This window comes from Brachyhypopomus gauderio, chromosome 6 (genome assembly GCF_052324685.1).
Source record: "Brachyhypopomus gauderio isolate BG-103 chromosome 6, BGAUD_0.2, whole genome shotgun sequence".
Classification (NCBI taxonomy): Eukaryota; Metazoa; Chordata; class Actinopteri; order Gymnotiformes; family Hypopomidae; genus Brachyhypopomus; species Brachyhypopomus gauderio.
In genome coordinates this window covers 27,979,266-28,002,389 of record NC_135216.1, presented here as the reverse complement: position 1 = coordinate 28,002,389, position 23,124 = coordinate 27,979,266, and the positions used below count along the sequence as shown (strand labels likewise).

The 23,124-nt window shown below is 49.1% G+C and overlaps 2 protein-coding genes across 4 annotated transcripts in view; both read right to left on the bottom strand.

Annotated features, from left to right (window-relative positions):
* Positions 1-2,810: 2,810 nt before the first annotated feature.
* On the bottom strand, positions 2,811-12,959 carry atg4db (autophagy related 4D, cysteine peptidase b). Of its 3 annotated transcripts, none has more exons than XM_077010255.1 (11): positions 12,791-12,959; positions 11,950-12,139; positions 9,971-10,054; positions 9,696-9,869; positions 9,126-9,435; positions 8,785-8,846; positions 7,334-7,470; positions 7,131-7,209; positions 6,727-6,803; positions 6,403-6,522; positions 2,811-5,918 (listed from the first exon to the last, which is right to left on the bottom strand). In XM_077010255.1, exons 1-11 carry the CDS (start codon positions 12,851-12,853, stop codon positions 5,745-5,747), a joined length of 1,470 nt encoding a protein of 489 aa, XP_076866370.1. In that variant the 5' UTR covers positions 12,854-12,959; the 3' UTR covers positions 2,811-5,744. The 3 variants fall into 3 exon arrangements, with proteins under 3 accessions (XP_076866370.1, XP_076866371.1, XP_076866372.1); XM_077010256.1 differs by having other exon boundaries at positions 11,950-12,143; positions 12,791-12,949; XM_077010257.1 differs by having other exon boundaries at positions 11,950-12,174; positions 12,791-12,941.
* A 1,695-nt stretch (positions 12,960-14,654) lies between these two features.
* Positions 14,655-23,124, bottom strand: part of mast1b (microtubule associated serine/threonine kinase 1b) — a 45,635-nt gene continuing 37,165 nt past the window's right edge. Inside the window, 16 exon segments of the mRNA XM_077010258.1 lie at positions 14,655-16,906; positions 16,908-17,101; positions 17,211-17,398; positions 17,578-17,714; positions 17,803-17,925; positions 18,036-18,265; positions 18,454-18,678; positions 18,759-19,006; positions 19,529-19,674; positions 19,967-20,076; positions 20,236-20,358; positions 20,637-20,738; positions 21,011-21,176; positions 21,253-21,385; positions 22,121-22,259; positions 22,880-23,088. Of these exon segments, the coding sequence (XP_076866373.1) occupies positions 15,590-16,906; positions 16,908-17,101; positions 17,211-17,398; positions 17,578-17,714; positions 17,803-17,925; positions 18,036-18,265; positions 18,454-18,678; positions 18,759-19,006; positions 19,529-19,674; positions 19,967-20,076; positions 20,236-20,358; positions 20,637-20,738; positions 21,011-21,176; positions 21,253-21,385; positions 22,121-22,259; positions 22,880-23,088 (3,790 nt within the window). The 3' untranslated portion in view covers positions 14,655-15,589.

The following is a 23,124-nucleotide window of genomic DNA, read 5'->3' as shown; positions in this document are numbered from 1 at the left end:
CAGAGTGGAGCAAAAATTAGTACCAGGACTTGATGTGTTTGGTATTGTGTGAAGCGCTAACGTCACCAAGCTGCTGCCTTAGAGGCTGTGTTCCTGGGGTCTGCAGTGAAGCCTTCACAGCTGTCTGTAGGAGCACGGCAGGTAAGGCTGATGCGGTCAGAACACACACACCCCAACACGGCAGGTAAGGCTGATGCGGTCAGAACACACACACCCCAACACGGCAGGTAAGGCTGATGCGGTCAGAACACACACACCCCAACATGGCAGGTAAGGCTGATGCGGTCAGAACACACACACCCCAACACGGCAGGTAAGGCTGATGCGGTCAGAACGCACACACCCCAACACGGCAGGTAAGGCTGATGCGGTCAGAACGCACACCCCCCAACACGGCAGGTAAGGCTGATGCGGTCAGAACACACACCCCCCAACACGGCAGGTAAGGCTGATGCGGTCAGAACACACACACCCCAACACGGCAGGTAAGGCTGATGCGGTCAGAACGCACACCCCCCAACACGGCAGGTAAGGCTGATGCGGTCAGAACGCACACACCCCAACACGGCAGGTAAGGCTGATGCGGTCAGAACACACACACCCCAACACGGCAGGTAAGGCTGATGCGGTCAGAACACACACACCCCAACACGGCAGGTAAGGCTGATGTGGTCACTTTGGGTCCATACACATGGTGAACACCAGCAGAACTCGTATGACATTTTATTGAACTTGCCGCATGTCGATGGCAAGTTCTCAAATGTATCAGCTCGGATGTAATTTCTACACACTGTCTTTACCGTTCACACACTGAGCTTGGTCAGTATATTTATGCTAAAATCAGAAAAATGATCAAGAAAACAATAATTTCTAAGAAAATGGCTGCAAACTGACGGCAGAGTTCAAAGCTGATTAAAATGTGATATTCATAAAGCACTGCGCGATGCTGGTGAACATGGATAATCATTTTTAAAGCACAGCAGTAAACCTGAACTGTGGGGTGTGTCTCTGCCTTATCTATGCCATCTGTGTGTCTCAGTAACCACTAGTAAAATATTCTTATCTCTTTAAAAATAAATCATTTCATTTCACTGATGTTTAAAAGTCAAACAAACATCCACACACCCCCCCCCCCCCCCCCCACACACACACACACACACTGCTACGAGTGTAAGTAAAGCAATACACAGGAATGATGGCATTTTTCACTTTCTCTGTTGGCTTTAGCAAAATGTGTTTGCAGAAGCAATTCCAAACATTTCCGAGAACAGCCTGACTATGGAAATATGCGAACCACGTAAAAGTCGCGCTTCACGAGTCTTGCCCAGGATGAGCAGAGGTGGGCCTCATGACACGCAGACTGTGTCGCTGTCACCACCTGACGACAGATGGATGTTCCGGTTGGACGTCCGACGGCATCCATCACCGAGAGACGACTGTCGAACCTCTGGCTGTTTTTTGCGTGGCAGGTCCTTGCAGCTCACTCGGGGGTCTTCAGGGTGGCATAACAAAGGGGAAGTTTCTAGAAGTCCACGCCGAGTTGCCAGAACCCCTCCCCACACATTTTCTTTTCTTCGTTCTTCAAACCACCGCTCATTTACTGAAGGTGTGGCTGGCATGTAAAACATTTGCAATTGCCACATTACGGAAGGTTTCACGCGAAAGTACCAAATGAAAAAGTGAACGCACCAAATAAACATACCATACCAACATACCAAGAACGCACGCTGCCTCTCCCACATTCACAGGAACACGTCAAGAACTCTTAAAAAATAACTCCGGTTAAACAGTGTCAATATCTCTGAGGTTATGAGGTACACAAGTTCTGTCCTCAACGTTTTGTGAGTAATTTAAAGAACTGAATGCATAGATTAATCTCTATATAACAAACAGTCACATTTACATTAGTCTTTTTATATCATAAATGAGCATGACAGGCAGCATGGCAGTGACACCACGGGGGTTAGCGGTGGACCTCGGGCTGCAGTAGAGCCTCCTGGGCTCATGTTTGAACGTTCCTGCAGTCACATACAGAAATAACGATGTGGCCTTAAGCAGATGCAACAATTACAGGTCAGTGTTGGATGAGAAGGTGTGCTACCTCACTACAGCATTATGAAAGCACACCACTGACCCCTGTAGAACACCTACAACATCTACACGGCTCACGTAGCTCCTCTATCCAGAATCCTACAGACCCCAAGTACTTGCCTGAACTAAGGCCGCTCTAACATGTCACTGGCACAAACCTTTTAACTTTATTTATTCTATTTTATTAGCAATCATTTTAATCCCCTTACCTGAAAAAACCTAAACTTTCTCTACATGCCCCTCTATATGTTTCGGAAATGTCAGTGTAAGACGTAGGAGTTTGACAGTTTGGATGTTCTCCAAGAAGCTTCTTCTCTGAGGAACTCCAGCAGTCTGCTGCACACGGCTACCCAGCATGCACTGCTGCTCAACCGCCTGGCGCCAGGCACTCTGCACAGGAACTACAGCCAAGGGCAAAGGAAGCAGCCCTTGTGTCTCTGACCTGGAGACTGTGAACTGAGGCTCTCCCCATTTCACTCTTACATTACCAGCTGATCCTGGACAAGCCCTTGTGTCTCTGACCTGGAGACTGTGAACTGAGGCTCTCCCCATTTCACTCTTACATTACCAGCTGATCCTGGACAAGCCCTTGTGTTTCTGACCTGGAGACAGTGAACTGAGGCTCTCCCCATTTCACTCTTACATTACCAGCTGATCCTGGACAAGCTAAGATCTACAGCCCAGGTAGGAAGTGATGGCTGAAAAAACAAATGGTCTAAAAAAAATTTAAAGACTTTTATTTTGTAAGATTTCAAAACAGAATGAGAGGCATGAGTGGCGGCTTCTGGTCCTAGTGCCCAAGAGGCTTAGAGGAATGTCAAGGGTCAGGCCTCAAGGCATGTGTCCTGAACTCTCATTGGTCACAGGTAACCCAAGCAGAAAGCAGACAAATGTGGCAGTCAAAGACAACACGGCACAGTGCAAGACCAACGGGGCAAAGCACAAACGCTCGCCCAGGCACACAGAAGGAGGAAGAGGAAGAGGGAGGAAGACTCCACTGGGAGCGTTCCTCAAAGCACACAGGACAGGCAGCTGACTCGTGCCAAACCTCAGTCATGCCTCCAGGAAACAGAGCTTTCACCTTTCCATGCTACACTTACCAGAACGTCTACCCTGCGAGACAGGGTGGCGGGCGTCTCATTCTTCCTCATTACTCCAGCTTGATTTCAATGAGGTCTGGATTAAGCGTGTCGGGTGTAACAAACCACACAGAAGATTACAGGTAAGCACAAGCTCTGTTATGTCGGTAACTGATTCTCTGAAAGACAACGAGAAACTCCATTGTGGTCGGAAATTCAATGTTTCCATTTGGAAACCGGAGCTACCATTCACCAGTCGTCTTAAGGAAGTGTTTGAAAGGGTGACGGACGGCAAGCCGACCCAAAGTCCCTCACCCGTGCGTGTGTTCTCAGGAACAGAGCGGAGTGTGTGGGCATGCTGCCTGCAGCCCGCGGACACGTCGGACCTGCTGTGCAGTCATACGTGTTTGGACCTCAGCCAGGTGGTGTCCACAAACACCATCCTGAAGAACTCCATCAGCACCTTCCACTCCACCTCCACCTTCTCAAAGGCCCCGCAAGCATCCACTAGACACAGCCATCACACTCAGGTTTCCTGGAGGATGCAGAGTCTCTAAGCCTTAAGCGAACCCCGTATGCTATAACATACGTATGCCTCAACAACCAGCAATAGCAGGTGTCCTAGCACAAGATCCTTTCCCACCGGGATGAGGTGCGTGACCCATTTATGAACATATCAATGATTCGACAGTCCTTCTGGGGGCGAGGTTTGGACAGGAGCCAGAGGTCTCGGCCCAAGTTGGAATGACTCCACAGATACAGCGCCCCCTGGTGATCCAGATGACAGACACAGTCTCTATAACAGAGGATTAGGTGTGGCGTTTGCAGCTAGTGCTACCTGAGCCATATCACCACTCGTACGCTCATTCAGCAGTACGAGATACGAGACTTGTTCCTCAGCTGAATTGTCTCTTACAGAAAGGACAACGAAGAAAGGAAATCACACATTGGCATTTAGTGTGTAACATTTTCAAAGCCATCACCAGTATGCACTGCTCACAAATAAAATATCAGTTAACCTGAGGCAGACTTTACAGGATATCAGAGTAATCAGGATGTTTAATGTGTACGAGGGCAGCGGAGGCTAGCGAATGGGAGCCTTCCCCAAGAGCCTGCCTTAATTAGCATAATTACCAAGCCAGCACGAATCTCATTATGCAGCCTTCCTTGCCTGCTCTAGTTTTAATTATGATCACCTGCAGCTGCTAACGGCCACGGAGGCCATTTCTCTTGCAGCTGCCACCGTTCCGCTGAACTCCGACACAGGAAGAACAGAGCTGCAGTTGCCTCGGAAACGAGACCGGGCCAACGTCGTCGGTGGCGACGTCATTACACATTATGATCTGGCACTTTAAAGGGAATGGAGAATTTCTTCCACTTGATTAATATTTTAATTTGAAAATGGCTATTATAGATCTTCACAAAAAAGTATGTCTAATGTTAAAAACCATCAACATACAAAACACAAACACTAGTTAACAAGACACACTAACAAACATAAAAGCAGAAATCAAATAAAACCGACCAAACACACACACACACTTCAACGCAGAAATAAATAAAATTTCTAAAAATCTGTAAACAGCTATTCCTCCAGTGTGAACCATTTAAACAAACATTTACAGGATACATTCAAACAGTGGTGAGATTTCAACAGAGGACTTATGCAGCTCCTGTCCAGCAGGGCGGCAGCACTGGACAGTGTCGCACGTACTGCATCACAGCCGAATCAGCAGCACAACGTCGTGAACAGTTGTGTTACAGCAGTACAATGGTGCGGACATCCAAGACTGCATTTGATGTCCCATAAGGCACTGCAACATATGAGAAATAATTCTCTCAGTAGGGGCAACTTAACTGAACGATTCTCCCAGACCCTCAATTTTACACCAAGTAGTGTTTTGTTTCAGAAACCAACCACACACACACACACACACACACACACACACACACACACACACACACACACACACACACACACACACACACACACACACACTTTTGATTGAACATGTCTGAGGTATTTGTTTTCAGCTTTAAAAGTTCACAGTGCCTTGTTTGTTAATAAGGACCTCATCATCTCTATGTGCAATACTCCACTCGTCCAGCAGGGGGCCCTCAAGTCAGGCCTTTAGCAGCGGGATCTAGAGCTCTGCAGTTTCACAGCTTTGGGTTGAGATGATGAGAGGATGAGACGTCCGTTTGTGAACTCTGGGCGGGTCCTTGATGAGCACGCTGGGAGAGACCAGGACCTCCGTGTGAAGCACGCTGGGAGAGACCAGGACCTCCGTGTGAAGCACGCTGGGAGAGACCAGGACCTCCGTGTGAAGACTATGCAGACACATTAGTGACCCGTTACTGTGGAAACTGTTGGCTGTTGCCATTACTGCTGGAACAGAAACTAGCACAGTCTAAATCAACTGAAAATATGTTGTCCTCTCAAGTGATGCGTTTGTAAGATCACATCACAGCTACAAACTGTGCTAGTAAACTTTTGGACAATGACACAGTAACGGTGTAATTGCCGTAACGGTGTAATTGCCGTAACGGTGTAAGAGTTCAGTCTCTCCGTCTTCAGAGCAGCACGAACTCGTCCATGCTACTTCTCTCGCTTCTCCGCCTCCGTTTGTCTTTGGGCGGGACATGCAATGCAGGGTCAGGGGTCAGCTCCGCCTCCCCAAGGTCCTCCTGCCCACTGCCCTCCACGAAGGTGAACATGGGGTACATCTCTGTCGACGAGGTCAGAGCCTGGGGGAGGAGTCAGAGCCCAGCAGACCAAAAGCATTATGGGTCTTCCTATTAACTCTAATTAAACAGGTCCAAGCAGAAATCTGCATGAATCTGCATATCTAGGTCATTAATTTACATGAAACAAATTAAAAAAAGGTTTGTTTATATTTATTTTACACCATTTTTCAGAATGCACCTGAGCCCATTCATAAGGACATACCAGTCACCCACCCACCCACACCCACCCACACCCACACACACACACACACCCCCACACACACACACACACACACACACACCCCCACACACACACACACACACACACACACACACACACACACACACACACACACACACACACACACACACACACACGATAACAGGTGGCTTTAGAATGGACCAAATCCATCAGTCAGAAGATCATTATCCTCAGCGTTACAAGCTAAGCCGCACTCATCCTGAACTAAAGGAACACGAGGGACACGCGGTGTGCGGTTCCTACCGCCGTGACCTGGAGACGCAGCGTGTCCAGGTCGGTCCTGCCCCTCGCGTAGAACCCCAGGGTGCAGCTGGGGTCCATGCGCTGGAACAACATCTTGTTCACCGTCCTGCAGTGGAAGGACTGCACAAGCAGACGAGAGAGCTGTAGTCAACCACAGCGCCACCAACTGGGGTCACGGCCACCACGCCGGCCGCAGCCACGCTGCCTTCTGGGTAAATACTGTATAGCACTTTGAGTTGCATGTATGTATGAAAGGTGCTATACAAGATTATTATTATTATTAAATATCAGATTTTGGCTTCGTTTGTTATGACCACTGTTTACCTCCAAAGGGAAGTCGTCCCGGCTCACGTCTACAACGCTCTGGCACACGTGAGGATCCAGATACAGCAGGTAGTCATCTGCACAGCGAGAGAAGACGTGTCCACATCACACGAGAGAAGACGTGTCCACATCACACGAGAGAAGACGTGTCCACATCACACGTGTCCAGGACCCCCCCACACACTGCAGCATTAGGAGGGGGACTTGCTGGTTTTAGTAGTAACGCTGAGGTAGCACCTCTCTCATGCCCAAGGACGCTTTGCAGACAGAACTCAGCTTTTACGATCAAGTCCCACCGTCACTAGGCCGATGCCAGGTCTGCTCGTGAAGCAGACACATTACCAACGTGGAGCTCTGGGTGAACGGTGTGTAGCGTGTAGCACACGGGCCCCGGGGCCACTCACCCTGGAAACCCACGAAATATAACGAATGCTTGGGCTTCCCGCCCATAATCCCAATACAGTAATGCAGCTGTAGCAGCTTCTAGAGAGAGAGAGAGAGAGACACACACACACACACACAGGGACTGTAACTCTACCACAGAGCCACATATACATGTATGTGTGTGTGTGTGCGTGTGTGTCCACGCGAGAGACACAGATCATACCTTCACACACTCCACATAGTCAAGGTTGAGCACATGTCCCCCAAGTCTCACAGGCACCAGTATAATAATCGATCTGCCCCTCGTAGAGCTGAGAGGCTGTGGCCCATCACAGAGTCTCTCCACGTCTCCCACATACACTACATGAGACGAGACGAGACACAGAAGGAACAGGACAGGAATCACATCTGAATATGGTACATCTTATCAGAGTATTGATTTCCAAGAGTCTCTATGCACCACCAAATGAAATGTCCTCCCAAAACCCATGGACCTGGAGAGAGAGGGCTCATATGTACCACACATGGACCAGGAGACAGAGGGCTCACATGTACCACACATGGACCAGGAGACAGAGGGCTCACATGTACCACACATGGACCAGGAGACAGAGGGCTCACATGTACCACACATGGACCAGGAGACAGAGGGCTCACATGTACCACACATGGACCAGGAGACAGAGGGCTCACATGTACCACACATGGACCAGGAGACAGAGGGCTCACATGTACCACACATGGACCAGGAGACAGAGGGCTCACATGTACCACACATGGACCAGGAGACAGAGGGCTCACATGTACCACACATGGACCAGGAGACAGAGGGCTCACATGTACCACACATGGACCAGGAGACAGAGGGCTCACATGTACCACACATGGACCAGGAGACAGAGGGCTCACATGTACCACACATGGACCAGGAGACAGAGGGCTCACATGTACCACACATGGACCAGGAGACAGAGGGCTCACATGTACCACACATGGACCAGGACACAGAGGGCTCACATGTACCACACATGGACCAGGAGACAGAGGGCTCACATGTACCACACATGGACCAGGAGACAGAGGGCTCACATGTACCACACATGGACCAGGAGACAGAGGGCTCACATGTACCACACATGGACCAGGACACAGAGGGCTCACATGTACCACACATGGACCAGGACACAGAGGGCTCACATGTACCACACATGGACCAGGACACAGAGGGCTCACATGTACCACACATGGACCTGGACACAGAGGGCTCACATGTACCACACATGGACCAGGACACAGAGGGCTCACATGTACCACACATGGGAGTTGGAAAGGCAATCACACATTCTTTAAAATCACCTTTGTGGAAACTTCAGTTTTTACACTATATGACTTTTGAGTAGAATGCAGACTCGTGTTCCTTAATTTATCTGAAATGTTCTAAATCTATTCAAACAGGGTTTAATTTCAAAACCAATATCCAAAGTGGTTAAAACTGCACTGTGGTCTATACCCTGTATGTGAATTCATTAATAATGCCTCAACTGTTCGAGTGTTTACAGAGACACGGTCCACTATGTTCAAGTGTTCACAGAGGTCCACTATGTTCCACCAGGCTTGGGGGTGAACAAAGTCTGAACTCAGGTCAAAGGTCAACACGCACAGCTCAGGACTCACCAGTGCAGTCCTGAGCTACATACACAGCCACGTCTCTCACTTCAGACGCCTCTACAGCCTTACTGCAATTAAACACACACACGCACACACACACACACACACACACACACACACACACACACACACACACACACACACACACACACACACACACACACACACACACAGACTTTACTACTCATGTGTGCTGTACTGGGCCTAAGCTATGCTGTTTAAATGCAACATTTCAGTAGAGGCCTTATTTCAGTAGAGGCCTTATTTCAGTGCTCATCACACTTGCAAACACCTGGTTCATATTTACACAGCGGTCAAGTCCACAGTTCTCTATGGAAGGCTCTTACCGTAGAAGATGTGCTGCTACAGATGGGCCGTACCAGTCTCCTGGACGCCTCCCGGACTCCCTGCTCAGCTCCACGAGTCTGTGCAGGCCAAATGGAGCAGTGGGCGTGTCTCCGAAGCAGGCCACCAATCGCCTGTGGGCACACTCGTTGCTGGCCCCGCCCCCATCCAGGAGGGCACCCTCGCTGCGCCTTCTCTGGGCTCCGCCCACCTCCCGGGACGCCCCGGAGGGCAGGGTGTGAGCTGGCTGCTGAAGGCTTGTGATGTCCAGGTCATCTTTGGTTTGCTGATGAACACTTGTCCACGTCCAGCCTGGGAAGATGAGATCAAACCTCTAAAGACTTTGGGTGTGTTTGCTGTGTGATTAAACTAATGCAGAGACACGTGTTCTTTGTGTGCTTGTGTCTTTAAGCCCAGTGGTGGTCTCACTAATATGAAACATCAGTCTGTTAATGAGAGAGAGAGAGAGAGAGAGAGAGAGGGACAGACAGAGACACAGAGAGACAGACAGACAGGCAGAGAAAGAGAGACACACAGAGACAGAGAGAGGGAGAGAGAAACTGCACGTGTACCTCCAGGCAGCAGATGCAGTCTCAGGCCCTGTGCCAGCAGCATCTGAGCAGTTCGGAGCATGCAGCCCCAGCCACAGTCCGTGGTCATGGAGGAGCCGCCCAGGGGCACAAAGCCCTTCCTGTAGGTCAGCCACAGGAGGGAGGAGAAGACCCGGCGGAACCGCTCTCGCTCACCTGGCACACAGGTACATCTTTAGGGCAAAACCACCGACCACATGAAGGAAAAGCACTTTTATAACGCAGAAAGACGTCTCGGTGTTCCACGGCTCGTTTACCATCAATGCTGAGCCGGTAAGTGTTCCCCAGCAACCACAAGGGGGCAGTCTTACTGAGACGAGGCTTAGACTTCAGGGACCAGCCTGTAAACCCAAATGCAGAGAGGCTTAGACTTCAGGGACCAGCCTGTAAACCCAAATGCAGAGAGGCTTAGACTTCAGGGACCAGCCTGTAAACCCAAATGCAGAGAGGCTTAGACTTCAGGGACCAGCCTGTAAACCCAAATGCAGAGAGGCTTAGACTTCAGGGACCAGCCTGTAAACCCAAATGCAGAGAGGCTTAGACTTCAGGGACCAGCCTGTAAACCCAAATGCAGAGAGGCTTCCTGATAAACAGGTGGGTTCATTTTCAGAGTCACTTGCCCGAACTGAACACATTGAAAACCACACATTGCTATTCTCATACACACACGGACAGTGTAGCATGCGGCATGGCAATGATATCTGAACTAGCCAAACACTTCACCACATGGGCAGAGCCATCTTCATGGTGCCATGCCAACCGTTAGTCCTTCATAAATACTTTTTTAATGTATTAACATTTATTAAATTTAACAATAGTCAAGTCATTTTAATCATTTACATTAATAATCAATTATGTATAAAGATGGCAGTTAACTTGCAACCATTGAACGGTGCCAATAACTCATCAGCACAAAAATATATAGATTTATACATGTTCAAGTAGACGCTGCAGGGATGTTAAATGTACCAGCTGGTATTACTCATACTGTGACTATGATCACAGCTTGAAACGAGCAAAACAGATGAGGCCAACCCAGTCACCATCAAGCTAAATCACCTCAGATTAGCATCCACTAACTTTAAACATCAGGTGGGCTGCATAATCCTACATAGTATGACATTATATATAAGGTTATATAAAATTTATATATATATATATATATATATATATAAATTTTATATCTTCTTACAAATAAGAGTTAAAATCTCCCCATGATGCTATGTGGAGTAGTATGTCCTTACGGAACAGATTAATGTAGCCTGCAGTATAGCCATCTTCAACTAATGAGCTCTAATTCATGCACAGCAATTACCTTCCTGTTCAAAAGGTCGTTTCCATGGCAGTGCCAGATCAAGTGCTTTAAGGCGTTTGAGGTAAATGGCAAGAGTGCATCTGGAATGATCTCGTTCACTCATTCACTAATCACTACATAGGCAGGTCTGTATAAAACACTGCACTTAAAGGAGACTTGTACTGGAAATGTTTTAATCTGGTTCTCTTTACATATTTACTTTACACATTACATGACCTGAAAAAAGCGTACCAAACCCATCAACATTAAGATTCACTAAATGCTCAGTACAAGTATAAAGTTGTGTTACACCGGAATCAATCACCATCGAGTTGTGTGTGACTGCAGTGTGTGACTTCTACACGTGTTTGTCGAAAAAAGGCACAAAGACAAACTCATTAATATTTGAGTTCAGATTACTCCATGTCCAAGCTTGTAACTGATGGATATAATTTGCTATGGGAAAAGAAGCAATGTTGATCAATAAAACTACCCACGCTAGGTTTATCTGAAAGTACAAAAATTAAGTTAACGTTTTAGCCAAAAACATTTAATAAATTGTGGTTTTATTTTTATTCTTACTATGTTACCTCAAATTAAACTTTATACATCAAAAATGTTTGTCTGCATGCATGAGGGACATATGATTTAGGCCTATGTAATGTAGGGTGACCAAACGTAGGAAACGACTGTGCATTATGGTCCCGTTGCCTGTAAGTAGTGTACATTAATTGTTCACTGCATATACGCTGCACAACGCGTGTCAATAGTGAACTATATAGGAAATATACGAAACTACACAGAAAATTAAACTGTAAGCAACATATGAATTCTATGGAAGCGTATGACTTAGTATCTCATTATTACGACATATTTATGACGTAAATAGGCTTCCATAGAATTCAGACACAGGGTAGGTGTGTGCAAAAAAACCTGACATACCTGCATATTTCACACTGTTCCATGCCGTGAGGAGTCTGCGTTTAAGTTTGGGTTTGTTCTCTGCTGCTTCTGGACGGGTTGAATCCTCACTAGGCCCGGGGTTGGAGAGGGCCAGGACTTCGAAGGACGACAGGTCTTCTAGCGGATCCGTCTCACCTGGACCCCCGGAGCTCATTCTCCTGCTCCGCAGCTACCTAGCACAGCAACCGGGGGGCAAACGGCGTACTGCATATAGGCACAATACACATAGCAGTGCAACTCTTATAGACCTGTCGCCCAAAATCACGTTAGATCACGTTGGATCACTTAAAGAAAGAGAAAAGAGGTTAAAGTGTGACGCGGAACTCGTGACACTAGCGAAACGTCACAGTGAACTTGCAGGTGTGACACTCGTGACGAGAAATAACGACATAGACCAAGTTCCTGGAAGACGCGAGAATTCCGCACTGGCGGTTTAGTTTCCAGACTAACTCAGGACTATCTCCAGACTAAATCAGGACTAACTCGGGACTAACGTTTAGGTCGCGTTTGCCAGTCGCCCAGTAGCATAACGAAAACACTCGATTACAATTAGATTCACCTGGATCACGCCGTCCCTCCACACAGCGTGTAGGCCGTCATAAACATGTCTTTTAACCTTAACTGCGACAAGGGGCACATTTAAATAGTTGTGATTTTAAGTAGTTTCGACAGAACTGGGCTGTATTGCTCGAGTTTTGACCCAGTAACATGGCTATCACGGGTAAAGTTGTTACCGGCAGCGCGTTAGGCTAGCTAATGCAGATATACGCGAAATATATTTTTGCTGTGCAATGTAAAATGTTGTGTAGAAAATGCTTACCGTGGGGTGGTTGTGTTTTAAGAAACTCGTTGAATTGTGAGTATTTTCCTCAGTGTTGTTCATGTCATGTGTTTATTTAGGGCCGTTTACTGTTTATCCGGTTCTCGGCGGCAGCGCCGACGTCTGATTGGCTGAAGCGCTTGGGATCTGTTTTAGATCTCGCTGCACAAAAGGCGATCCTAAAATGAAAATACATGATCATATTCGATCGTTATACATATTTGAAATAGACAGCCGTGATAGAAGAGAATGACGGAGCCTAGCAAAAATGAAGAGGCAATATCAGTCTAATCTTTTGAATGTTTTAATGTTTATTACTGCACTTTAACCTTCTTGGATTGGTTCACACCATTGCCTGAGGATAAAAATAGCAACAATAACAAAATAAATAAAATATCAGAGTAAAAAAAAAAAGACATTCACTGCTAAAATGTAGAGAACTTATAAATATTATGAGGAAGAACTCTAGCGGCCATATCTGAGGATGAACATGTTGAACCGATCAGTACAGCAGGCTACACTGACAGATCCATTAAATCCAGTAAGGTTAAATATACAATACACTGACAGATCCGTTAATCCCAATACGGTTAAATATACAGCAAGTAAACAAACACAAAAAAAACGCTGCAAGCAGCAACTACCTGTATCCAAACACTTTGGCTAACTAGTGGCACTGGCACTGCAGACACCTGCAAATATATCACTCATTCAGTCACTTTGCTGTTCATTAACACGCGTCACATCTGTTCAATGTGACCTTTTGAGGGTCAGTGTGAAACATATGACTACACACAACTCAGCAGTTCTGAAGAAAAAAAAATCTTAATTTTGCCACCAATTACTCTCGTTAGATCCATGGGGTTCATCTCGTCTACTGTACAATGCATATTAGCAGAGACAACACAATTTCTAACACAAACCGAAGCACCTTTACTGCATGGAACTCTCTAAATGGATAAAGTGCATACATTTCCAGTGATTTTATTTTATTTTTTCAATTTAAATATTGGCTAGGAAATCACCTCAGGCAAAGGCATCTATGTCTACGGAATCCAGACACAGAGACAGCAACAGTTACACCCAAACAAGTCGTTCTGCTCCACAGTACAGTACATTACAGACTACAGCATCTGTTCTACAACGTGACCATCACACACACTTACAACGGACTGTGAAATGATGTCATAAAGGCTTCGACTACACCGTAACATTCCAAAAGTAGGCAGCTGACAATTCTAGAATGTGTAGGACCATGACAGACAGGCCAATGTCTGCTAAACATTGTCCCCTGATGTCCACTTCACGTCCACACAAGTGGAAAGTCAATGAGGCAACGTGGAGATACGTTTCACACACACTCAGAAGGATCCGTTTGAAATGTGGTAACAGGAGGTGTTGCTAAAACAGGGTCCAGTGTTGCTCACACAGTGTTCTATATGACATGACTTATGTTCTGGATTTGAACTGAACTTTGGTCAATACTCAGGTTGTAATGAAACAAGCAGTGGAAATGTATTTTCTGAAGGAAAAATAATTGCCACTAACTATTAGAGGTTACATCAATGCACAAAATGGTATACTTATTAAAAATGTGGCCAAAAAGACTGCAATGTAATAAGTCTGGAAAAACACATTCCTCAAAAAGACTTACATGAACCATTTCTACATCCAATTAAACATGTATCACCACTTACCATCAGACATCAAACTTCACAAAGCTGTCTTTGCATATGTAGAAGGTTAAGGTTTATGTAGCATAAGTAACAGTTTAAGTTTCAAAGACCCTTATTAGAAGTGCATTTGACAGTGACCTATCATGAACAGTATTCTTCTCGTTCAGGGTGAAACCATATCCTAGGCCTTTCTCTTCAAATCTCTTGTGCACAATTTTTATAGCTTTTTTTTTTTTTTTTTACAGACACAAACACAAACACATATTTCTGTTCTTGAGGCTTCGTGTAATCTCACTGTGTCCCCATGCAACGTTATTCCTCAGCTTTATGCTAAAGTCCAGTGCAAACTCAGATATGTCTGTCAGTGTGCAGCGTCTACTGCGCTGTGCAAGTCACGTTTAATGTACGAACCCAGTCAAGCCAAAGCCCTTAAAACACTCACTCGCACACACACTCACACGCACACACACACACACAAATCCATAATTCCTTTCGGTCTACCAGTCAGTCATCAGCCGTTCAGTAACAAAAGTAAGTAATGCACAGTTTCATTTGGTATATGTTGAGAAGCTTTTGATTAAACTAGTCTCTAAGACACTAGTCTCCAAGAGCCAAGACCTTGGAGATCCAGAGTACATCACAGACTGGTGTTCTGAAACACCTACTGCACATCTTAATTAACTGATGAGTTAAAGCAGGTGTATATGGCCACCATCTCCCCATAAATGGGCTCCGTGGCTTTAAATCTGCGTTTACCCTTCACGCTAGCTTGCTACTATAGGTGTGTCTAACCTTACTGACAGGTAGTTCCTCCTATCACAGTCACGAACATCGATATGACAGGCGGGGACAGCTGTGCACGTGCTCACTAGCATTAGGTCTTTGTTTAGTTTTTCTCTATTCTCCCTAGTCTCTTTTTATTCACAATTTCTAACATGCATTTATGTAGACATATGTTCTGTATCCTATATATAAATATGATGTTACATCTACATTTATACACACACACATTTGACAACAGTTTTGAAGCACCTTTTGTTGGAATTTTTTTTTTTTCTTTTTGCTAGATAAGTCCTGTTTTTTGTTGATTTGGTGGCTGTGAAAATATTCCAAAACCGGAAGCTCAGGAATGCTTGGAAGAGCTCCTGGACGCCTTGTCCGGTTTGAATGACCCGGGTCCTGGCCAAGTCCCTGTGGCTACGCGCCGGCCTCCGGATGAAGCCTCAGACTTTCCTAGTGTCCCTCCCCGCTTGTCCTCGCTTGTTTTGGGGCTGGAGTCCTTCCCTTTGCCCCCGTCCTGGGACCCCAGCTTCATAGGCCCCAGCACGGTTTTGGCCACGCTGGTGAGCTGAGTGACGAAGCTCGACCTGTCGCCAGGGGAAATGGCGCGTGATTTGCCGGCGCTGGGCGGCGGGGCGGAAGGAGAAGAGGAGGGGGGCTTCTCCTCCGGGGGCACCAGGAGCGACTTCTCGTCCTGGGGGGCGCGGACGGACGGTCCCTTGTCTGGCGCTGGAGGTGCGGCGGTTTTACCCTTGCTGTCTGCACCGGGCTTGTCTTCACTTCCTCCCCCAGCCCTTATGCTGCCGTCCGCGGGCTGGCCACCCTTCGCCGGCTTCCCCATCTCCCTTGTGGGCGGGGCGGGTGTGGGCGGGGCCTCTCTCTCCCCCGTTTTGCCCTTCTCTCGGCCCTTTGGGTCCTCGGCCCCAGCGCCCTTGTGTTTTGGCTCCTGCAGCCCGGTGCTCTGGGTGGGCGGGGTCTGCCCAGGTGTTTTTAAGCCACACCCCATGCTAATGGCTTCCACACTCACTGACTGGGTCTTGCCTCGAGAGGCTGTGGGTTCCCTCTCTGCTGGGCCGGGGGGCTGTGTAACCGGTGCCGCTGTGTCTGGCTTGGCTGGCTCGTGGCTCTGGGCCGTGCTAGCGCGTGCGTTAGCATCTGCTTGGCCCGATTCCACTTTAGCCTTTGACCAAACTTCCGCTCCTTTGTCCTTCATGGCTAGCGAGGGCCCGCGGCTCAAAGGCGACTCCTGCCACCCCAGCCGGCCGGCCGCCCGCAGCCCGTCGTCACGGCGCGCCTCGGTGGACGTGTCGGTGGGCGGCGCCGGCCCGTTCTCTCCCTCGATCTCCAGCAGGCTCTGCAGGGCATGCTCGCAGTGGAAGGACTCGCGCCGGTACTCGGAGTGCGCCACGTCCAGGCCGTGCTTCCTCGCGGCCACGCCCAGCCCCGCCTTCTTCTCCGACAGCGAGGACGCGGCCGGGAAAGAGGGCGGAGCCGGCGGGCCCAGCTTCTCCGCCGACCGCACCCTCTGGAGGAGGGGTGAGCGGGGAGGCTCGGCGCTCTTCGGGCGGGACCGGGTCACCGGGGGCGAGGAGTGCAGCTTGGCGGGGTAGGCCTGCGTGGTGTTGGAGCTGCCCACGGAGTGGCCCGAGATGGCGGGGGGGGGAGGAGGCGGTGGGCGAGGGCGTGTGCGCCAGCGGAGACAGCGGGATGTTTCCCGCCGACTTGCAGCGGGACGAGCGGTACTGGCGGTGCAGTTTCGGGGACAGGCCGTGCAGCGAGCTGGGACGCATGTGCTGGGAGGCGGCGGGCGAGTTGGGCGTGGACGACGCCGGGGAACTGCTCTGCGAGGACGTGCCTGGGAACACAGACAGAGCCTGGGTTAAAGGTCAGACCGTAAAGATCATCACGATAGTACTGGGATAACGGAGCCATAACGGCAGGCAAGAGGTATGGGCGGGGCTTACCGAGACAGGCAGGATCTGGGGGCGGGCGGTAGGGCTGCGTGGGCGAGCGGGCTGACAGGCCGTGGGTGGGCGAGCAGGGCAGACTGTCCCCTGACGACAGCGATCGGTTCAGAGAGGACAGACTACGACTGGTGTGCAGCAGGTTGGACTGCTTCGCAATTTTACGGAAGAGAGAGCCACGCTTCTTACTACAGAGAGAGAGAGAGAGAGAGCAAGAAACAGCGAGAGGGAGGGAGAGACAGAGAGAAAGGGTAGTAAAAAATAGGAAAGAAGAGTAATAAGTTTAATAAAAGCACCAGTAAACACATTTTTGTCCTTCTTCAGTCAGAAAGTCAGATCCCATTATGGAGAGTGTGGGAGGTCTCACCTCTCCTGGCCGTCCTTGGCTATGGTCCTCCTGTTACGACGGGCCATCTTGGCCTTGTAGCTGGCCTTGCGTGCGGGGCCCACCTTAATGGAGGTGTTCTCAAACGGAGTGGTGGTCACCGTCACCTTATTACCGCTCTGAGGAGAGAGCGTAGGATGAGGACCAAGGCAAACGTCTGTGGAGACTCCAGCAGGCCAGCAACGTGTCCCTGTTTGGCACCCTTACCTTCAGAATGAGTTCCACCACCTCCGTATGGACCAATCCGTGGACAGACTCTCCGTTCACATGGGTGATGAGGTCACCGGCGCACAAACCCGCCTCCTGGGCGGGGCCTCCACACTCCACATGCTGTGATCACAACGTGAATCATTTTTAATCATGGAAGTGACCAAATAAATCTGCTGATTCACGTACAAAAGCATAGAATTTCGGCGGAAGTTTCCGGAAGGTGGCCTTACCCAAACCATGTGGTGGACGCTGTAGATGTGACTGTCTCCCATGTAGACGCGGATGGCACGCAGCGTGAAGCCATACCTCTTGCCCGAACGCTGGATGGTGATTGGTGAGCGCACCACGCTGACAGAGGGGGAGTAGTCCCGGCTGGGGGAGGAGTCTCGGGACGAGGGGTTGGAGGAAATAGAGCGTGGGGACATGGGGCTGGCCAATGGGGACGTTCCATGCTGCTCCACTGGGAGAGTTTGAAAAGAGAGAGAGAGAGAGAGAGAGAGAGAGAGAGAGAGAGAGAGAGAGCAAAAAAGGTGAAAAAAAGAAAGAGTTATCACCATCAGGTATTAAACAGACACATCTGTTGCACTTGTAGATAAAGACCTAGCCGTCAATATCTCTCTTCTGCCCCCTTGTGTCCAGGGGTCTCACCTGCGGGTATAATGACGGACAGGGCCGTGGCGGAGGCGGACTTTATGACCTTGGGGCCTGCGCGGGCAGGGATGCATTTCTCGCCGTCGACGGAGAGCTGGTGGTGGCGTGCTCGACGGAGAACCAGGTCGCTGGTAGCTCTCGGCTCGGCCGGCTCGGGCACGTGGAGGGGCGCGGAAGCAGCGGGGGTGGAGGTGGAGGTGGAGGTGGGCTTCAGCAGTTTGTCTGCACAGCGTGGAGGTTTAAATACCGGAACGACAGTGAACATGCTAATATTTTCACTGTAACGTGCTGCCTGTACACACCTGCCCCTTGTGTTCCTGTTGTCGTGGAGCTGGGCTCTGTTGGGGTGGAGCCTGTGGCCATGGTAGCACCCTCTAGCGAGGTCCCCCGGGTTTTGACCACCGGCTGGCGCACCCGTGTCTCTGTGTCGCCCTCTAGTGGAGAGATGAAGCGGTGCGTGTCCATAAGAGCTGAGAAGCGGCGGCGGGCGCCAGACGGAGGGCTGGAGTCAGACTCTGTGAAGGAGGACTCAGAACATGACAGGCGCTTCCTATAGGGGGATAGGAGGAAGAGAGAGAGAGAGTGAGAGAGAGAGAGGGAGAGAGAGGGAGAGGCGGGAGAAAGAGGTAGAAAGGGAGATGGGGAAATGGAGGTAGAGGGAGAGGGATAAAGGGAGAGAGAGAGGGAGAGAGAGTGAGAGAGAGAGAGGGAGAGAGAGAGAGACAGTGAGAGACAGGAGAAAGACAGGTAGAAAGGGAGATGGGGAAATGGAGGTAGAGTGAGAGGGATAAAGGGAGAGAGAGAAAGTGAGTGAGAGAGAGAGAGAGAGAGAGAGAGAGAAAGGGAGAGAGGGAGATAGAACCGAAGAAGAGACAGTCATGGACAGATAAAAAATGATGAAGAGGAGAAATCTAGCACGCAATCTTGTTTTTATTTCCTTGTTTTATATCAGAGGCGTAAACTCTCCAGTTCCAGGCAGTAAACATGTGTGTAGATCAACACCGCCGGTGATTTGGGTTCAGACTCCGTCGCCTGAGGCCCAGGTGTCCCGGCGCTCGGACGGTCCACTCACATCTCGGGAGAACCGGCCCTCCACGTCAGCGTGAGGCTGCCCAGGCTCTCACGCTTGCTCCGGTCTTCACGGTGACCTTTGGGCTCTCTCAGGGTCACCACGGGCCGGTGCTCCACCTGGGACAGGTGCTCCATGCTGCTGTACACCTGCAGTGTTATCACAGACAACAGGAGCCTGAATGAGCACAAAGACTACATTACCCACAATGACCTCTCACAGAAACTACAGCATTGCCCTTGTCAGTTTTAAGTTTTCTGTGTTCTAGCACAGCTGATCCAACTATTGAAGGTCAGGATTGTGAGCTGATGAACCGGATTAGAAGTTTTCAAGACAGGAAACTTGGAACTGGGACACAGAGAGAGAAAGATGGTGGGGAGAGAGAGAGGGAGTGAGGGGGAGAGAGAGAAGGAGAGAGTGAGGGGGAGGAGAAGGCAGAACCTTGCTAAAGCGAGGAGAGCAGGAGGAGAAACGGCGGATCTCTACAGGCTCGTCATCATTAGTGTCGTCTTCATCAAAGGAGTGAACATGATGGTACCGGTCAGAGCGTGCTGAGAGAGAGAGGAGGAGGAGTTAGAACACACACACACACACACACACACACACACACACACACACACACACACACACACACTCACACACACACACACACACACACACACACACACACACACACACACACACACACACACCCCTGCACAGTCACTCACTGTCGAAGTAGCTGGTATCTTCCTCTGACTCCAGGTGCGGTACAAACTCTGCTTTCTGCCTTAACAAGCTATTCCAGTCCAGCTCAGCAAAGAACGGATGCTGCTTGACTTCAAACGCCCCTCCTGTTCCACACACACACACACACACACACACACACACACACGCACACACACACACACACACACACACCCACGCACACACACAACACACCGCTCTGAGCATCTGCTCTGTATTGGGGTTAGCCTCATTTAGCATTCCTGTACCTTGAGTAAACTCAGCTCAGCTCGTAACTTTAGTGAAACTGCTCATCCTCTCTGTCTTTGACCTGTGCTTAACCTGGGTTTAACCTGGGTTAGTTAAGTTGGCCTGCTTTAGCTGGCACGGCGGGGTTTTGGCGAACCTGTGCCGAGTCTGATGAGAGGGTTGGTCTGCAGCAGAGCAGAGATGAGGTTCTGGGAGTCAGCTGGGAGGGCTTCATCTCCTTCAGGCCACACGATGTCATCTACACACACACACACACACGATAAAGTCTTTGTTAGAGGTTGTGGTGGTATTTTAAGGACCCCCCCCCAAGGTCCAGACAGGACAGATGAGGTAAATCCCAGCCGCGCACATATCTGACTGTGTGAGGCGAGAGTACCTAAGAGAACCTGAGATCACCTGTCTCGAAGCACGTCTCACCTGAGATCACCTGTCTCGAAGCACGTCTCACCTGAGGTCACCTGTCTCGAAGCACGTCTCACCTGAGATCACCTGTCTCGAAGCACGTCTCACCTGAGATCACCTGGCCGAACAGCTCCTCGGGTGTGTCCCCAAAGAAGGGCACACAGCCCACTAGGAACTCGTACAGGATGATGCCCATGGCCCACCAGTCCACGGGCTTGCCATAGCCCTGCCGCAGAATCACCTCCGGGGCGATGTACTCGGGGGTGCCGCACACCTGAGGGCAAAGGTCACATTTAGGTTCTGCTCTTTGTCTTATGACGGCATCTGATTGGCTGGAATGGCGTGAGTACCTGCTTGTCCAGGAACTCCCTGGTGTCCTTCTCGATGTGTCCTTCATACAGGTTGGTGGTCAGACTCATGAGTCCCATCTTAGACAAGCCAAAGTCAGTCAGCTTGATGTGACCCATGGACGTGATCAGTAGACTAAGAGCAACAGACATAGACAGGACAGAGAGTCAGTAGCCCAGACACAGCGCTCATAAAAGTGTGTGTGTGTGTGTGTGTGTGTGTGTGTGTGTGTGTGTGTGTGTGTGTGTGTGTGTGTGTGTGTGTGAGGAACTGCAGTGTACTGTAATTAAAGATGTACAAGAAGCACAAAGCTCTGTGTAGTACACAAGGTTTCCGTGATGTTTTGGACAGACGTCCAATATCAGGAGCAAAAGCAGAGACAGAGCAGTGAGCAAAAAGCGCATGGACGCTAGTGTCTCTCTGCAGAGAAGAGACAACTCACACACTCCGTAAGGACAATGTCCTCATGGAACTGCTAATTATGGAACTGTTAACGTGAAATTATGTAATAGTGTGTCCTGCGCAAAGGTCAGTCAGCTTTGCCCTAAATTACATGCTGTTGTTTATTACTAAAGGCATATGTTAAAACTATTGGGACAGTTTGTGAGAGAAATATGTACAAAGTTCAAAATATATAAGCACAATTAATTAACGAGTTAATGTCTAAAGTGCAGGCTGATATTCAAATGATTACCGGTAATACCATAAATTAATATGGTAAAGTAAAATGATAAAATTGGTATTAACAAATTCACAACATAAAATCAACCAAAAGAAATGATGTAGTGTAATGTGTTTACAGTGTTCAAAAAGAACACTTCACCAACCCCACCAGACCCGCGTACAGGACACTAGGTGGCGCTGTCTTACTTGTCAGGCTTGAGGTCGCGATGAACCACGCCGTAATTGTGTATGTACTCGAGGGCAAGGACGGTCTCGGCAAAGTACATTCTCGCCATCTCCACGGGCAACGCCCCGATGTGCTTCAGCAGGGTGGCACAGTCTCCGCCTACCAGCGCAGAAACAGCAGATGCTAACGGTTAAGCTCAGCTCAACCTGTAGATGCTAATAGTTAAGCTCAGGGCAACCTGCAAACGCTAAAAGTTAAGCTCAGCTCAACCGCGAATGCTAACAGTGAAGCTCAGCTCATCCTGTGGATGCTAATAGTTAAGCTCAGCTCAACCTGCAGACACTAACAGTGAAGCTCAGCTCATCCTGTGGATGCTAACAGTTAAGCTCAGCTCAACCTGCAGACACTTACAGTTAAGCTCCGCTCAACCTGCAGACGCTAACGGTTAAGCTCAGCTCAACCCATGAATGCTAACGCTTAAGCTCAGCTCAACCTCAAATGCTAACAGTTAAGCTCAGTTCATCCTGCAGACGCTAACAGTTACTCTCAGCTCAAAAGACGCTAATGGTTAAACTCAGCTCAACCTGCAGACGCTAACGGTTAAGCTCAGCTCAACCTGCAGATGCTAATAGTTAAGCTCAGATCATCACACCAACAATTTGCTAAAACTGCTAATAAACAGTGAAGCTCAGCTCAACAGTTAAGCTCAGCTCAACACGCTAAAGATTTACAGACTCTATCAGTAACATCTCAGAAGAAAGTGTGTGTGTGTGTCTTACCCTCCACATACTCCATGACCATGCAGAGATGTCTGCGTGTCTCGAAGGAGCAGAACATGCTAACGACGAAGGGGTTCTCCGCGAAGGTGAGGATGTCTCTCTCCACGAAGGCCTGCTGGACCTGGTTCCTCAGAATCAGGTTCTGTTTGTTGATCTTCTTCATGGCAAAACGCTGCCGTGTCTCCAAGTGGCGCACGAGGTACACAGCGCTGAAGACACACCAAATTACATCGTTCATCTCTCTC

Coding starts and splice junctions, on each gene's coding strand:
- atg4db (XM_077010255.1), bottom strand. CDS start 12,853: ATGAACAACACTGAGGAAAATACTCACAATTCAACGAGTTTCTTAAAA. Junction 12,140..12,790: donor TAAAACACAACCACCCCACG/GTAAGCATTTTC, acceptor TGTGCTAGGTAG/CTGCGGAGCAGGAGAATGAG. Junction 9,870..9,970: donor TTACCGGCTCAGCATTGATG/GTAAACGAGCCG, acceptor CCTGTGTGCCAG/GTGAGCGAGAGCGGTTCCGC.